Source organism: Symphalangus syndactylus, chromosome 1 (genome assembly GCF_028878055.3).
Source record: "Symphalangus syndactylus isolate Jambi chromosome 1, NHGRI_mSymSyn1-v2.1_pri, whole genome shotgun sequence".
Lineage (NCBI taxonomy): Eukaryota > Metazoa > Chordata > Mammalia > Primates > Hylobatidae > Symphalangus > Symphalangus syndactylus.
This window is the reverse complement of record NC_072423.2, coordinates 85,894,499-85,911,828: the sequence shown is the minus strand read 5'-3', so window position 1 is coordinate 85,911,828 and position 17,330 is coordinate 85,894,499. Positions and strand designations below refer to the sequence as shown.

Sequence of the window (17,330 nt, the reverse complement as noted above, 5' to 3'; positions counted from 1 at the left end):
AAGGTGCGTTGTTCAGACTGGGGCACTTTAGGAGGCAGAAATGATAATTATTCCTGGACAATAGACATAACATCCAGGGCCTTCTGAAGCAAACCAGGGTGTGGGGCACCCACACAAGGCAGTAGGCCCCAGGAGGCAGGTCCCTGCAGTCCCAGCAGAGAGCAGGGCACAGGGGTGAGAAGACTGAGAAAACTTCGTTATCGGCTCCTTTGTCCCCCACTCTGGCCTGGGGCAATCATTCTGGGCTCTTCCCACTTCCCCAAAAACCCAGTATAAAACGGCTGCCTCTGGGCCCTGAAGCCAGAGGCACTGAGAGTGGAGGTCTCAGACTCTTGGAAGGTGAGTTCTTTTCTGGCTGCCCAGGCAGGACCATTGTAGGCCCTGGGAAGAAGCAGCACCTCACAGGGCAAACACATAGGAGGCCTGTCCTTAGGAACATCATAGCTGAGCAGATCTGTCCCTGCAGGGGCAGGAGTCTGGGCTAAGGGTGATACTGGAGAGCAGCAATGGAGACTGGAAGACAAATGAAATTTTGTACCTGAGTTATCCCTCCCACCATTCCTTTTCTAGACTCTCTGGCTCAGGGTCTGTTCATGGCAAGAGGAGAAGGCAATCTTGTTTGCTCTTTAATCAAACAATTAAACAAACATTCCCTCTATACTACGTGCCAGGGACTGTACTAGACACACAAAGACAGCCCCAAGAAGGAAGGTGGAGTAGTGTCCTCGCTAAAAGACAGTAGATATGCAACGCCTCTTGCTCCTGCCCATTCTCCTGCTGGGAACAGTTTCTGCTCTTCATCTGGGTAAGTCTCTCCCTTCCCTCCTCATCCGTCTTTCTCTTTTTTCCTTTTTCCTACACTCCCCTTCCCTGGCTTTTATTTGCACTCATGAGGCCAGGACCACAGTCTTCCCTCTTTAGCTGATACAGCTCATCTCCGGTAAGATATCACTTGGACTCAGAACTGTAACCTGGAACTTTCTCTTTTTTTGTTTGATTTTTTTTGTTGTTTTTGGTTTTTTTTTTTTGTTTTGAGACGGAGTCTTGCTCTGTTGCCCAGGCTGGAGTGCAGTGGCACGATCTCGGCTCATCACAACCTCTGCCTCCCGGGTTCAAGCAATTCTTCTGCCTCAGCCTCCTGAGTAGCTGAGACTACAGGCACACGCCACCACTCCTGGCTAATCTTTGTATTTTTAGTAGAGACGGGGTTTCACCATATTTGCCAGGCTGGTCTCAAACTCCTAACCTCGTGATTCGCCCACCTCGGCCTCCCAAAGTACTGGGATTACGGGCGTGAGCCACCGCACCCGGCCAACTGTAACCTGAACTTTCAGAAGGAAAAACCAACCGCCCGTTAAGATGAAGGGCTGGTAGTTGCTGTTTCTCCCACCTTCAAAATACACACTCGTGGTGTCGGCCAGAAGTCAGGTTCTTAACCATTTGTGGGTGTGACCCGAGATATCTCTCCTTACCTAACACCAAGGAAATCCTCCAGTCTTGTCTTCAGGTGGAATTCCTAGGAAAGCTCCAGTGAGGTTGCTGGAGCTGTCCACGGTTCTGGAACAAGGAAGCTCTTGACCTGATGGCAGGCTACCTCTTCTTCCCAGAGAATGATGTCCCCCATCTGGAGAGCCTAGAGACACAGGCAGACCTAGGCCAGGATCTGGATAGTTCAAAGGAGCAGGAGAGAGACTTGGCTCTGACCGAGGAGATTCAGGCAGAGGGAGAGGAGGTCAAGGCTTCTGCCTGTCAAGACACCTTTGAGGATGAGGAAGCCATGGAGTCGGACCCAGCTGCCTTAGACAAGGACTTTCAGTGCCCCAGGGAAGAAGACATTGTTGAAGTGCAGGGAAGTCCAAGGTGCAAGACCTGCCGCTACATATTGGTGCAGACTCCTACAACATTTGCAAAAGCTCAGGTAAGTAGTAGGGAGGCTACTGCAGAGGACCTGGCGGAGAAGAGAGTACATTCAGTCTTTTGTTCCCTATTCATTTAGGCTAGTGGTTCTCAAAGCCTCGCATGCATCAGAATCACCTGGAGGTGTTGTTAAAACACAGATTTCTGGGCCTCACCTGCACAACTTCTGATTTAGGAGGGCTGAGGTGAAGCCTGAGAATTTGCATTTACAACAAATCCCCAGGTGATGATGATATTGTTGGTCTGGGGAGAACCACTGATTTAAACAAAAGGCTTTGGTGTTAGAACCACCTGTGTTAAATTTTGGTTCTGCCTTTTATCAGCTGTGTTATCTGGGCAAGTTGCTTTGCCTTTCAGAGCTTTAGCACCTTCATTTGTAAAACGAAGATATATAGCACCAACTTCTTAGAGTTGTGGTGAGCATTAAATGAGATAATACATGAAAAGTGTTTGGAATAGTCACTGGGCTGTAATAAACTCTCAATAAGTGCTGGTTATAATTATTATGAGTATTATTATTTCCTGCAGGATTGTCCTGACAGCTAATTAAGAAGCAAAAGATAGGATTAAGGGAGGCAAGTAGGTTTATTGTTAACCTGAAAAGGGATGCTGGGCTCTTGCCTGGAGACTCAGAAACTTGAAATAAATGAGAGGGAATTCTCTACTTTGTTTCTGTCTGCAGGACGTCTGCAGGAGATGCTACAGAGGCAACCTTGTCTCCATCCACAACTTCAACTTCAACTATCGCATTCAGTGCTACACTAGCACAGCAAACCGAGCCCAGGTCTGGATTGGAGGCATCCTCAGGGGCTGGGTAAGTCAGGGGCCAAATCTTGGGTGCAGTAAGTTCCTTCTGAATGTGTTAAAGTAGCACCTGATGGTGCCAAGCCTCAGGCCAGCAGCTGAAGTGTCCTCAATGCGGCAGGCAATGATGTGCTGGAGCTGGCTTGCACTGGCTCAGGAGAACTGATTGTGCCCATCTCTTCCCAACTCCATGCTCAGTGACTACATGCTTGCAGCTTGACATCAGCCATGGTGGGAGTGTTTACACAAAGGAAATTGGCAATTGCTACACATCAGGGCTCCTTTCTACTCCCCATCCTCCCACCCACCCCAAGAGCTGGTATAAACATTTACCAGCATACCACTGGAGTCACGAGACAGAGTCCAGGCCCAGCTTAGTCACTTAGAAAGCTAGCTAAATAGGTTTCTTGGAGCCTTGTTTTTTTTTTTTTTTATCCCTGAAATGGGGACCTTCTTCTCTCAGGGTGGTTCTGGAATTGTGGGTGAATAAGTGACATTATATTTGGTACGGTCCATAGATCAGCAGTACCACCATCACCTGGGAGCTTGTTAGAACTACAGAATCTTGGACCCCACCTCAGACCTCTTGAATCAGAACCTGCATTTTAACAAGATCCCCAGGAGATAACGTATGCACAGTAAAGTTTGAGAAGCCTGCTCTGTGTGATGGCTGAGAGAGATGGTTGCTCTTCCTGTCATTGCCTGGAAACTCTTAGGAATGGCTCTCTAGGGTGTCTGGCTCCTGGCCGGGTAGGCAGTGAGAGAAGTCAACAGGGGGTATTCTGTGAGGTCCTGGATCTGAACTTCTGCCCTCTGACCTAGTCTGTCACTTCTCTAGTTCCTGTGGAAGCGGTTTTGCTGGACTGATGGGAGCCACTGGAATTTTGCATACTGGTCCCCAGGGCAACCTTCGAATGGGCGTGGGTGCTGTGTGGCCCTATGCACCAAAGGTGAGGGGGAAGGGCACCAGGGCAGGGAGAAGGGATAGTAAAGTGGATTCTTAATACTACCCCTTTGAGCTGCCTGAACACACCTCCCCAAACTCAGACTCTCCCGCTGACTGAAGAACCAAAGTCCGGTGTGTAAGGAGGGCTGAGACATAGGGAATCCTCAAAGCAAAACCAGATGATAGGAGTTCTGGAGACAGGGGGGTGGGCTGGATGGTGTGTGTGTGGGAAAATTCTTTGCCTCCTTTGATATGAGGGCAATAAATTCGAACAACAGATGTGACCAATGAGAGTAGCAGAAGTGGATATAAGGTGTGGATGAGAGAAAAGGAAGGATGGGGGAATCAGGGGTGGCTGAGAGACAAGATGCCCGCCTCCAACAGCAGATGTGGGCAGCAGCATGGGTGCCAGATGTGAGTTTAGTATAGTGGCTAAGACCATATGTGCTGGAGCAAGACTGCTGCAGTTCACATCCCAGCACTGCCACTTGCCAACTGAGATACAGGCACGTTGTTTATCTCCACTAAGCCCCCATTTCCTCATCTGTGAAATGGGGATGATGACAGCACCCACCTCTTGGAGTCACGGTAAGGATTAAATGCAATAGTCCACCTAAGTCCATCTAATGCAGTTAGCGCACAGCCTAGCTAGCAGTAAGAGCTCAACAAATGTGAGCCAGCAGGGATGTGGGGCAAGCACACAGCTGGCAGATGACGATGGCCATCGATGGGGACATAGGGGGCCCCTGAGGAGGGAAAGAGGTGAAGCCCAGGCCAGACCCCGCAGGGCTGTGGACTTCACTGTGCTCTCTGCTGCTAGGAGGTTATTGGCGACGAGCTCGATGCAACAAGCAACTGCCCTTCGTCTGCTCCTTCTAAGCCCGCGGCACGGAGACCCTGCCAGCAGCCTCCTCCCGTCCCCCAACCTCTCCTGCTCATAAATCCAGACTTCCCACAGCATTTCCTGACTCTCGTTTCTTTATTGCTCACTTTGGGGGATTACCCCAGTTCGGAAAAATCCCGGAAGCGTTCACTCTTGGGAAAGTGAGCGATGGCCGAGTAGGGCGGCCCGGTGGGGGCTGGTGGCGGCGCTGGGCGGCGGAGCGGGACCTGGGGCGCCCGAAGGCCTCCCTGGGCGTGGGGTAGGGATGAGGGATGGGGGCAGGGGTGTGGGTGGTGGGAGTAGAGGTGGTGGAGATGGTGGTGAGGATGGGAGTAGGGGTGGGAGTGGGGAGTTGGGGGGATGGGAGTAGGGGTGGGGGTGGGAGGTGGGGGGATGGGAGTAAGGATGGGTGTGGTGCAGGAGAGGGGCTGGGAGTAGGGGTGGGGGTGGGAGGTAGGGGGATGGGAGTAGGGATGGGTATGGTGCAAATGAGGGGTTGGGAGTAGGGGTGGGATGGGAGGTGGGGGGATGGGAGTAGGGATGAGGGTGGGAGGTGGGGGATTGGGAGTAGGGGTGGGAGTGGGAGGTGGGGGAATGGAGTAGGGGTGATGGTGGGAGGTGGGGGGGATGGGAGTAGGGGTAGGGTTGGTGGAGGTGAGGGGTTGGGAGTAGTGGTGGGGGTGGGAGGTGGGGGGATGGGAGTAGGGATGGGTGTGGTGGAGGTGAGGGGTTGGGAGTAGGGGTGGGGGAGATGGTGGTGAGGATGGGAGTAGGGGTGGGAGTGGGGAGGTGGGGGGATGGGAGTAGGGGTGGGGGTGGGAGGTGGGGGGATGGGAGTAGTGGTGGGGAGATGGGAGTAGGGATGGTGTGGTGCAGGTGAGGGATTGGGAGTAGGTGTGGAGGTGGGAGGTGAGGGGATGGGAGTAGGGGTGGGGGTGGAAGGTAGGGAGATGGGAGTAGGGGTGGGGGTGGGAGGCGGGGTGATGGGAGTAGGGATGGGTGTGGTGCAGGTGAGTTGTTGGGAGTAGGGTTGAGGGTGGGAGGTGGGGGGATGGGAGTAGGGATGGGTGTGGTGGAGGTGAGGGGTTGGGAGTATGGGTAAGGATTGGGGGTGGTGGGTGGGAATAGAGGTGGTGGAGATGGTGGTAGGGATGGGAGTAGGGGTGGGGGTGGGATGTGGGGGTATGGGAGTAGGGTTGGGTGTGGTGGAGGTGAGGGGTTGGGAGTATGGGTAAGGATTGGGGGGTGGTGGGTGGGAGTAGAGGTGGTGGAGATGGTGGTGGGGATGGGAGTAGGGGTGGGGGTGGGAAGTGGGGGGATGGGAGTAGGGTTGGGTGTGGTGGAGGGAGGGGTTGGGAGTATGGGTAAGGACTGTGGGGGTGGGGGTGGGAGCTCAGTTGGTGTGGGGTGCTTTGCTGGTCCTCTTGCTTTGTTTGGATTCAGTATGCGGTGCAGGGTGGGGTGGCTTTCCAAAATAAAGGTGATAGAGCTGTTTCAAGAGTTGGTGTGGAACACTGAGGTCCCACCTAGCAGACAACACCAGGAAGTGGGGAGAAAGCAGTCTTGTCTTGGGGCAGACTGCTCCTCTGGCCCTATGTCTTTCTGGCTTCTGATAATGGCCCTCAATTTTATTTCCAGCCACCTCTGTGAGTCCCCAGCCTCCTCTGAGGCATGTTCCCCATCCATTCCCAGGAGGGTGGTGGTCCTCCCCTTCCTTCCTCCTGGCCTACCTCTGTAGAGGGGCCACATCCTTAGGAGTGAGCGACTTCTCCCCAGCAGGGCCCTGGGCACAAAGCCAGGGTGTCTGGTAGTTTCCATTCCCAGTTCTGCAGCCCCAGGCCTCTGTGGCTTTCCATCCCCCACTTTCTCAGACCCTGGGGACATTGAGAGATTATTGTTGTTGCTATTAACTTTGTCACAGATGAGGTACTGGGTTCCAGGAAGGATGTAGAGTTGATGAAGTAGGAAACTCAGACCTGAGACCTGGTATCAAAAGGGTAGAGAGCCCTGGATTGTAGGGGGTGGAGGTGGTGGGGAGAGAGAGACTTCTTGGGAGTGTGCTTCTACATGGGGCCCAGGGAGAATACAAAAGTATTTCTGTGTGTGCACATGTACATGTGTGCATATATATCTCGGTGTGTACATGAGTCAGTGTTTGTGTACATGTGTATACCTGTATATGTATGAATTTATATATGTAAATGTGCCTAAATCTGTGAGTCAGTATGAATTTGCATATTGAGTGTGCATATGTTTATATATCTCCGTGTATTCATGGATATGTCTGTCTGTGTACACCTGTGAATGCATATGTCTGCATAGCTTTGCAGCCTTATGTTCCCGAATGTCTCTTTGTATGCATATGTGTCTTCCTCTGTGTCTTTGACCAGTATGTATGTGGATGGGTATATGTCTTAGTGTGTGTCTGAGCATACCTGCATACAGGACTATGTTTGTGTGTGTGTGTATATCTGTACCAGCATCTGATGGGATGTGGTTTCAGGAGCGAAAAGAACTTTTCCCAGATGTGCTGTGTTTCTAAGGGTGCTAAAGTTGAGGAGACAGGATCAGAGAGCCCTGGGGAAAGTGGGTGATGGAGAAAGCACAGAGATGAGGCCCTTAAACATGGGCAGGCCTCTGGCAACAGGAGAATGGGTACTGGCATTGCCAGGGACTTTATCCATGCTGGGCCCCAGGGACTGTCTCTACATGAAAAGGCCTGTCCTCAGTAGAGGGGTCTGTCCAACTGCCATGGATGGAAATTGGGTGAGGCAGCTTCTAATCACAGCATGTCAAGTGGTCCTTCTCCCCAAGGGCATGGAAGGGGAGCTACCTGGGAGTAGGGCTCCACACAGATCTGCACACTACACACTACACACTACAATAGTCCCTTCTTTTTTTTTTTTTAACTTCTATTTTAGGTTCATGGGTACATGTGCAGGTTTGTTATAGAGGTAAACTCATGTCACAGTGGTTTGTTTGTTGTTCAGATTATTTCATCACCCAGGTACTAAGCCTACTACCCAATTTTTTTTTTCTTTTTTTTGAGACAGTCTCACTCTGTTGCCTAGGCTGGAGTGCAGTCGCACAATCTCGGCTCACTGCAAGCTCCGCCTACCTGGTTCACACCATTCTCCTGCCTCAGCCTCCCAAGTAGCTGAGACTACAGGCACCCGCCACCATGCCCGGCTAATTTTTTGTATTTTTAGTAGAGATGGGGTTTCACCGTGTTAGCCAGGATGGTCTCGATCTCCTGACCTCGTGATCCACCTGCCTCGGCCTCCCAAAGTGCTAGGATTACAAGCATGAGCCACTGCGCCTGGCCTACCCAATATTTTTCTGCTCTTCCTCCTCCTCCTACCCTTCACCCTCAAGGAGACCCCAGTGTCTGTTGTTCCTTTCTTTGTGTTCGTGAGTTCTCATCCTTTAGCTCCTACTTATAAGTGAAAACATAAGGTATTTGGTTTTCTGTTTCTGCTTTAGTTTGCTAAGGATAATGGTCTCTAGCTCCACCCATGTTCCCCAAAAAGACATGATCTCGTTCTTTTTATGACTGCATCACATTCCGTGGTGTATATGTACCATATTTTCTTTTTCTAATTTGTCATTGACGGGCATTTAGGGTTATTCCATGTCTTTGCTATTGTGAATAATGCCGCAATAAACATTCTTGTGTCTGTGTCTTCATGGTACAATGATTTATGTTCCTCTGGGGATACGCCCAGTAATGGGATTGCTGGGTCCAGTGGTAGTTCTGTTCTTAGCTCTTTGAGGAATCGCCATGCTGCTTTCCACAATGGCTGAACTAATTTACACCCCCACCAACGGAGCACGTGTTCCCTTTTCTCCACAACCTCACCAGCATCTGTTATTTTTTGACTTTTTAGTAATAGCCATTCTGACTGGTGAGATGGTATTTCATTGTAGTTTTGATTTGCATTTCTCTAATGGTCAGTGATACTGAGCTTTTCTTTTTCATATGAATAAGCCCATTCTTTTTCTTGTTTTCCTATTGGAGAGTCATGCTTTAGAATAAGCCCATTTTTGATGCTATGCTTCTAGAAGAACAGTGTAGTCTGTCTGTGGGGGTGGGAAGGACAGGCGATAAAGGAAGTTCTGTGCACATGATCTGGGGATTGGTATTTCAGCTGAATGCCAAGCCCTTTGTATCAACCTCTACTTATCTCCCTGATGGAGAATGAACTGTAGCCAAATCCAGTAGCCCAACATCCTGCCAGTCAAAACCAGGGGTAGACGTAGAGAGGGGAAAGAAGAGGGGCTAAGACTCCTCCAGACTGAAGCTTACTTGAGGCAGACCAGGGTAGATAAGATGTCCCTCAAATCTCCAGCATGGTCTAGCATTAGGCCTCAACATCAACTCTTATATTTTCATTCCTTTGGCTGATTAAGCCCTTCCAGTCTTGAATAACCCCTGATTAAAAAGGAAATACTCTTGAGAGAAGAAATTCCCCAGAGTGTTATCTATTAATACCCCTGGAAGGCTGATTGGCAGCTTGCTGAGAACAAGGTTTTGTGAGAAGGAACACAGAAGGGAAGGATGTGTGGAATTGTCAGTGGAAATGGTGGGAGTGGGGTGGGAGGGGGAGAAGAGAAGCTATTAAAATGGAGACAACAAAGCAGAGCCAGGGCTGTGCTCACTATTTTCTCTTCCTAGACACCCAAGAGGACTAGGACTTTCCCAGTATCCTTACAGTAAAGCTGGGCTCTGCAGCACGCTGCTGAATCCTGCCAATGGAAAGTGGCCGGAGGTGAAGTAAGCCCACTCCAGGCCTGGCCTTCAGATTACCCCCTGTGATCCTCCAGTTTTCACTTTCCCTGTGACAGTGGCCTGGCAGTCCATGTGTCTCAGATGGCACAGCTACCAGATGGAGGGGGCTATCTGACCTACTTTGCTGTATTAAACTCTGCGATTTTACTTGTTACTGCAGCAAAACCTGTATTACCTGAATGAACACACATAGAAAAAAAAAAAGGTACTAACAAGTTTCTGGATTTTCCCCAGATAGAGCATAGAAGTCATGATCTCAGACTCCAGAGTCATAAAGTTCTAGGTTCAAATCCCAGTTCTCCTATTTCAGTTTCTTTGTTTTAGTATGCATCAGTTTCTTCTTCTGTAAAGTGGGGGGTTGAGTTAGACAATCCCCGTCACTCATTTGGTCCATTGCCTGCCAATAGTAAGTAATCCATGTTGGCTTTTATGCTGAATGATTAAAGAGGCAATGTAGTGTTAGGAATGGGAATGGGTTCCCGATCTCATTTCCATGTACTGTAAATTTTTTTCTATCAAATAGGATTAATAACAAACCATAGCAGACTCACCAGGGTTGGTGTGAGGGTCCATGTGATTATGTTGCTGATTGTGCTGAGTAAACCATAATGCAAACAGAGACAAGGCAGCTGTTTTTATCACTACTGATATTAACCCTACATTTAGCACACAGAAGTGGTAACTTAGTTCAGATATGGGGAGGACAACCTCAGGCTCACACACACTTGCTGGCCAGCTCCAGAGGGGCTGAGGCACCTGCAGGAGGACCACCTCCATCTGGGTAAAAGGGAGGGGTTGGGAGGGTCCCTTCAGGACACCACTGCCTCCATCTCCCCATTAGAGAGAATCCCTGTGACCCCAGCCTCCCAAGAGCTGAATTCCCCAGGGATGCCTGGGGGACTCCCAGGTGGAGAAATTTTTAAAATGTGGTGCTGCCTTCACTGATGTCTCTGCTGGAGAAGCATAGTCTGGTCAGATCTCCAGGCACTGCCCAATTCCCAAGGCTGACCCTGGGCAGATACGCCCCACCATCCTGGGCATGGGGCTGTGGGTTAGGGCAGAGTGAGGGAAGCGGTGTTGAGCTTTATGTGGGGAGGGTCTCACCCCTTCTCCCCCTGGGGTGGGGGGTCATTGGGCAAGGCCTTTGCAAGTACCCACCATTTGAGCCTCCTGAACTACTCCTGATGCTGTCCCTTCCCCACTTCCTGTGCCTTGTGTTGAGGGGCCACCCTCCATCTACAGTTGAGCTGGTGCTGCTAAGACCTCATGATCATGCCCACTCCGACTGCCAGATGCAGATTTATCATGAAGCTATTGAAACATTCTTTAGGCTCATTCACTTGCATGAGCCCCTTCTAATACCTGATTTTGTATTCTTTCTAAAGAGATGCTCCCAAATTGTATATGTTTAGGATTCACAAAACCTAGGTCTGCCCCAGAGCCCTGCCCTGGGGCAATTTCTGGGCCTCTCACTGTAAGAGAGGACAGAAAGGGGATAGAGGATGTCTGGGTCAATGGACCCAGCCTCCTGTTCTCGCCTCCTTCCCTGAAGGGCCAGGACATGCGGGTTCCTTTTTGGCCACGAACTGTGGCACTGACCCATCATTTTCCCTTTCTGGCCTCAGTTTGCTCATCTGTAGGCAAGAGGGTTAGATAAGATGGTTTCTAAGGCCCCTTTATCTTCTAACCTTAGAAAACGGGGCACCTCGGGAGGCGGAGCTTGCAGTGAGCCGAGATCGCGCCACTGCACTCCAGCCTGGGTGACAGAGCAAGACTCCGTCTCAAAAAAAAAAAAGAAAATGGGGCACCTTATTAAAACCCTATGGGGACAGGCCTGGCCGACCCAGCTGAGCAGCTCACAAGGCACCAGGCCTTACTGGAGCCTTTTCACTGATGTTATAAATGAGGACTGCTGAACTCCTGGAACAGGGTCCCGGCCTACGACAGGACCCCAGGTCCAGGAATCAAATCCCCAGAGTGAGGGGGCCCAGATGTGTGTGGGTGTGGGGTCCCAGAGAAGAACAAGAATGACCCCTTCCCTGGTTTGGGGAGAGAGCTGTGGGGTGTGATGAGGAAAAATTCACCGACAGCCATGCCTTCTGTTGCCTTCTAAATTTGGGATGCACCCAAGTCAGAGATGGGGTCCCTCACCACTGTCTAACCAGTCTCCCTAAAACGCAGCCTTTGTTGCTGGGAAAGGCATGGGGCTTACTCTTTATTAACGAATCATGGTCAGGGTGGAGGCGGCTGAAGCAGCAGGGCTGACGGCCCCCAGGAGTTCATTCTTCTCTCATGGGGTGTGGGCGATGGAGTTAGTCAGACGGAGGTTCAAATTCCAGCTCTCTCACATCCTGACTATCTGGCCTGGGGCAAATGACTCAGTCTCTCTGAGCCTTGGTTTATCTTCAAAACAAGGGAAACTAGTATCCACCTCATAGGATTATTCTAAGGATTAAATGAGATAACGTGTGTGAAAGTGCCTGGCACTTGGTAGGCCCTTGTGGCCCTCTGTCCTACATTATCATCTCTACTCTTTGGGAAAGGGATGGCTCAGGTGCTCCTGCCCCAGGGGTCCTAGGAAGCAGATGGGGCCAGGCAAGGAGTGAAGGTAAGATTGGGGTCTCAGCAGGGAGCACTGCCTGTCTGCTGGAGCAGTGGGAGGCCCAGACACGTGGGTCCCAGCTATGCTCACGGAGTGAGCAGCAGAAATGAGAGCCCCTCTTCCCTCTCATGCCCCCTTGCTCAGGCAGGGTCCTCTGTGGGGAGGCCTGGAGCCTTTGTGAGTGTGGGGCCCTGGAAAGAGGCCCTAGTGGCCTATGGAGAAGGCCCCCGAATCGGTGGACTGCTTCTCCGCTGTGGTCTGGTCGCTGGGGTACACTGGGTTGGTCAAAGCGGCGATTTTCAGCGTAGTCTCATTCACCTGCAGGCAGAAGAGCTGGGGTTGTCGAGTTCTGACTATGGGCAATGTCCTCTTTTGTGACCCCATTTGACAGACTCAGCAGTGGGCACCCATGACCTAGTCATGAGGGGAGCCAGGACATCTTTGTGATCCCAAGGCCCCTCCCATGTACCCCGAGGGCAAACAGAAACCCCATTCATCCCATGGCCTCCCCTAGTCCTGCCCCAGAAATGGAGAGGGGAGGTGACAGGGTGGGGACCATGACAGAGATGACCCACAGAACCCGCATGATTCTCTGCAGAGCCCAGTCTTGGCCAAGCCTTCCCTTGTCTGGACCCCAAATATTCATTGAGGCCTGGTGAACCCCCCTTCAGAAGGCCTCAGAAGGGGAGCCATTGAGAGTCCCTGCCCCTGCCTGCCCTGCCCCCTCTCCCTTTTATCCAAGGGTGCCCCTCCCCCAACTCACCTCCTCAAACTTCTTGGCTTTGTACTGGTCGGCCCCCTTGAGGAAGTTGAGCAGGATGATGTCACAGAGAACAGTTCCCTGGAGGAGGAGAGGCAGGGTGGGCTCCGAGGGGTGCCCTGGGGTGGGTGGGATCAGGGTGGCAGGAAGTAGTAGGCTCGGGCAGCACCCCCAAGCTGCCTAAACAGTGGGCAGGACATTTCACCCTTGCAACAAACTTTTGGGATAGTGCTATGGTTTGAATATCCTCATCCAAACTCGTGCTGAAACTTAATCCCCAGCGTGGCAGTATTGACAAATGGGGCCTTTAAGAGGTGATTGGACCCTGCGGGCTCTGCCCTCATGGATGGACTAATCTCTTCATGGATGTATGGATTAATGGATTAATGGGCTATCATGGGAGAGGAGCTGGTGGCTTTATAAGAAGAGGAAGAGAGATCCAAGCTAGCATGTTAGCAGACTGCAGGCCAGGGTGGGGACCAGTCCTCCAGGGACGCCTGACTGATGTTCCCTCTTAGAAAAATGCCCAGGGACTTTGCAGGATGTTTCAGGGCTGCCTTCCCAGCTCCTAGGGGTGACCCAGACCACAGCTGCACAGAGAGAGGACTGCATGGGGTGGAAGGGTGGAAGTCCCTGAAGGCAGGCTATGTGCCCACCATGCCACGTGGGCTCTGTTCCTCACTAAGGCATCTCAGGTCTGCAGAAACCCAGAGCCTCCTCCCCCAGCTATACGGTGAGAAACAGGAACTCTGTAACAGGTGGAGCCTCCTGAAAACGGGAAGGCTGCTTCCGGAGGTAATGAGCTCTCCATGACTGGAGACGTTCCAGCCAGGGCTGACGCAGCAGGGTGGTGGCCAAGGAGACTGAAGCACCTAGCAAGTGGGGGTAGGGGTTTTACATTCCAGGCAGAGGCAGAGTTCTGCCCCCGTCACTCCCCTGCCTGCTGGTACCAGTCCGGGCCCCACTCTGACTGGCCCGTCAGACCGTGGAGGGGCTGAACTCACCACTCCCACAGAAGTAAAGGCTGCCACAGAGCTGATGATGGTGGGGATGATGTTGAACTTGCCAGCCTGTGTGCACAAAGACCAAGGCGAGTGGGCAGACGGCCCATGGGATGGGGGTGAGGCCCGAGGCTGCACCTGGAGCCAGAAGGGTTCTTGGTGGATCAGCAGGTCCCTCCCCTTCACGGCGCAGGTGAATTGATGGGAGAGTGACCCACTGAGGGTGTCAAAGCTGGCCAGCAGCAGACCCCTGCACCCCAGAGGAGCTTCTTCAGAACCCGAGAGGTGGTCTGGGCTGCCTCCCCTGTCAACCCCATCTGCCTGGCCCATGGACTCACATTGCCGTATACCAGCACGTCGAAGCGGATGCCAAAAGCCTTCAGGAGGGTGCGGTACTCACTGCCATTCTCCATTTTGTAGTACTTGGCAAACCTGGAGGTCAGAGGCAGAGATGGGTCCCTCTGTGGGATCCTGTCTCTCCTGCCTGAACCTTCTGTGGATGTCCAGAGCCCTGTGTCTTCGCTCACTGAGCAACCCTTACCGACGGTTTGCTGAGACACCTGCCACGCTCCTCCCCGTGTGGTTAGCTGACCCCTCGCACAAGCATCATCTTGGGAGCTTGTTATAAAAGCAAATTCCTGAGCTCCACCCTGAACCCACAGAATCAGCATCTCTGTGGGTGCAGCCCAAGAACTTGCCTTTTATTTATTTTTATATTTTTGAGACAGAGTCTCATTCTGTTGCCCAGACTGCAGTGCAGTGGTGCGATCTCTGCTCACTGAAACCTCTGCCTTCCCGGCTCAAGTGATTCTCCTGCCTCAGCTTCCCGAGTAGCTGGGATTACAGGCATGCGCCACCATCCCTGGCTAATTTTTGTATTTTTAGTAGAGAAGGGGTTTCACCGTGTTGGCCAGTCTGGTCTCGAACTCCTGACCTCAAGTGATCCACCCGCCTCGGCCTCCCAAAGTGCTGAGATTATAGGGGTGAGCCACCGCGTCCAGCCAGAACTTGCCTTTTAAATAATTTCCATCAGTGATTCTGATGTGCTGGAAAGTTTGAGCCACTGCTAGACTCCAAGCTTCTTCAGTTCCATTTGTCTGGGTCTCCCAGAGCCCAGCTCACTCTGCTTATTTGGGCTCAAAGCCTGGATCTGCTGCTTACTGACTGTGCAAACTTGGGCCAGTTACTTAACATCTCTAAGACTCAATTTCCTCATTTGTGGGTGGGAATAATATACAAAAGTCCTGCTTCATAAGGCTGCCATGAGCATTGAGTGAAACCACACACGTCAGGGGTGTAGACAGTGCCTGGAACACAGTAAGCACTCAGGAAACACTCGCTGATGTTGGCCAGTGTTATTGTTTACATTTATAGAGCAGTTTTGAAAGGTGCTTTCAGACTCCTCATCTCATTTCACCTTTGCAACAAACCTTTGGGATAGTGCTATGGTTTGAATGTCCTCATCCAAAACTCATGTCAAAACTTAATCCCCAATGTGGCAGTATTGACAGGTGGGGCCTTTAAGAGGCGATTGGACCCTGCGAACTCTGCCCTCATGGATGGATTAATCCATTTGTGGATTAATGGATTAATGGGCTATCATGGGAGGGGAACTGGTGGGTTTGTAAGAAGAGGAAGAGAGATCTGAGCTAGAACGTTAGCACACCCAACCCCCTCTCCATGTGACACCCTGCGCCCGAGACTGCAGTCCCCACTAGTAGGAAGACTCACCAGATGCGTCTGGCTCCTCAACCTTGGACTTCTCAGCCTCTATACATGAAGAAATAAATTCCTTTTCTTTGTAAATTACCCAGATTCAGGTATTTTGTAGAAGCAACAGAAAGCGGATGATTATAGATAGGCATGTGATTGCTGTGTTTTTCAAATGAGGCTCTGAGAGGGTAAGGTGACTTGTCTGGGGTTACGCAGAGCTGGTGCTGAGTTCACCAGCTGGTGAGCTCAGCACTAGATTTGCCCAAGTCCAAGCCTTTGACCCCTGCACCTTCTCTGCCTTGGCTTCTGGGTGCCATGAACTGTGCTGGGGACTTAGGAAAATGATCCCATTTCATTCTCACCACAAACAGGGGTTAGTGTTCAACACAGACCCCATTTTGCAGATGCCTATGTTGGGGAGGAGATTTGCCTGTGGTTTTGCAGTTAGTGAAGTGCTGGATTTGGGATTCAAATCGCTTCAGTCTTTTGGCTTCTAAAGCCAGTGCACTTTCTGCTGTGTGGCTCTGCCCATCACGGGCCAAACTCTAACATTAGGAAAGTGTCATCTCTTTGGGCTACTGTCCCACAGCTGTAAAATGGGTTCCTGATGCCAGTAACCTTGGAAAGTGGTGAGGATTAAGTGAAATCACAGGAGTGAAAGGGCCCAGAAAGCTCCTTAGCCATGTGGGGTCGACACTGTTCCCTCTCAGGGTCTCCAGTCCCCACGGATTCCCAGGCCTCTCCCACCAGGGGCCTGAGAAACTGATTCCCTGAAAGTGTTCATTGATTGACATGACGCTCCTGACAGGGATATTTGCATTTGAACCTGTACAACAGAGAAAAGGAAATGCTCAGCCCCAGCGAATCAATCATTGAGTGATTACAGGCATGGGAGGAAGATAACTTGTGATGGGGAAGGAAAACGTTTGCCACTATCTGCTCTGGCTGCCATCTGGCAGTGGGGCACTCTGGAATTAGGCAGAAATGAATCTAAATCCTGGCTCCACTACTTGTTCATGTGGCCTCTGGTGTTACCTTCAGGGTGTCCGTTTCCATGTCTATAAGCACAGGTGTGCTCATGCCCTGCTAGAAGGTCTGTTGGTGAGACAGGGTAAACGCAGACACCATTGAGATTCTTGTGTTAGAGATTCTGTCTGCTCCTCCACAGCCATTCTTTGTCCCTTCTGTGCCCAGCTCTGGGCCCTGAGAGCCTGGTCTGCAAAGACCACTTTGGCCTCCGTTTCCAGGTGGGTTCAGCCAATGGAAGGCGCTGACAGGAGATCAGAGGGCAGGGAAAAAGAAAGGCCAGGGCATTGAGGTGGCTGGGCAGCCTCGGCTTTTGTTCAGGTTCTGGGAATTGCTCCTCCCCTCACTCCCGACTGCATAGGTGGTAGCAGCTTGGCATCACTGCCAGCACAGAGGCCCTTCACTGGCCTGGTTAGTTCCCTTCCCTTGACCTGGAATGCACCTTTGTGTATAGTCTGTTTATTCAGTCACCCCTGTGAGACCACGCACTGTTTCCCCTTAGGACACCTACCCTGACCACTCCCACTTTACAGAGGAGCAAGCTCAGTCCTAGAGAGCTTTATCTGGGTCAGGAGGGAGCACAGGAGAATGGGTGACACATTTTCTGTCTCTGCCTATGCGTGGGCACGAGCAGAGCTGGTGTGCCTGAGTGATGTACCTGTTGCTCCAGTAAGGCTGAGAACGACTCAGTGAAAAAAAGTTTCCAGGGGAGCCTGACCTGGGAAGGTGTTTCCTTGTGGGCTGTGCAGCTGAGGGAGAGGCAGGGGAGGCAAGAGGATCCCAAGAAAGAGTAAGACCCAGAGTAAGAATGAGAGTGGCCCTGGGAAGGCAGCAGAAAGAAGTGCAACCACTTAGCCGGAAGAGGGCTTGGAGGTCAGGGAAAGAGGGG

The 17,330-nt window shown here is 51.5% G+C and overlaps 2 protein-coding genes across 4 annotated transcripts in view; one reads left to right on the top strand and one right to left on the bottom strand.

Annotated features, from left to right (window-relative positions):
* The first annotated feature begins 302 nt into the window (after nucleotides 1-302).
* PRG3 (proteoglycan 3, pro eosinophil major basic protein 2) lies at nucleotides 303-4,627 on the top strand. Its single transcript, XM_055293644.1, has 6 exons — nucleotides 303-339; nucleotides 672-805; nucleotides 1,608-1,918; nucleotides 2,600-2,731; nucleotides 3,560-3,671; nucleotides 4,488-4,627. Exons 2-6 carry the CDS (start codon nucleotides 745-747, stop codon nucleotides 4,544-4,546), a joined length of 675 nt encoding a protein of 224 aa, XP_055149619.1. The 5' UTR covers nucleotides 303-339; nucleotides 672-744; the 3' UTR covers nucleotides 4,547-4,627.
* Nucleotides 4,628-11,132: 6,505 nt separating this feature from the next.
* The window catches only part of P2RX3 (purinergic receptor P2X 3), a 41,605-nt gene continuing 35,407 nt past the window's right edge, over nucleotides 11,133-17,330 (bottom strand). The window contains exons 10-14 of one of the 3 annotated variants that reach the window (XM_055293614.2): nucleotides 14,041-14,134; nucleotides 13,706-13,771; nucleotides 13,358-13,573; nucleotides 12,705-12,782; nucleotides 11,133-12,259 (exon numbers count right to left, since the gene is read on the bottom strand). In XM_055293614.2, coding sequence (XP_055149589.2) covers nucleotides 12,146-12,259; nucleotides 12,705-12,782; nucleotides 13,358-13,573; nucleotides 13,706-13,771; nucleotides 14,041-14,134 — 568 coding nt within the window. In that variant the 3' untranslated portion in view covers nucleotides 11,133-12,145. The remainder of the gene's footprint in view (nucleotides 12,260-12,704; nucleotides 12,783-13,357; nucleotides 13,574-13,705; nucleotides 13,772-14,040; nucleotides 14,135-17,330) is intronic. The other 2 variants (XM_055293622.2, XM_055293632.2) reach the window with 2 other exon arrangements.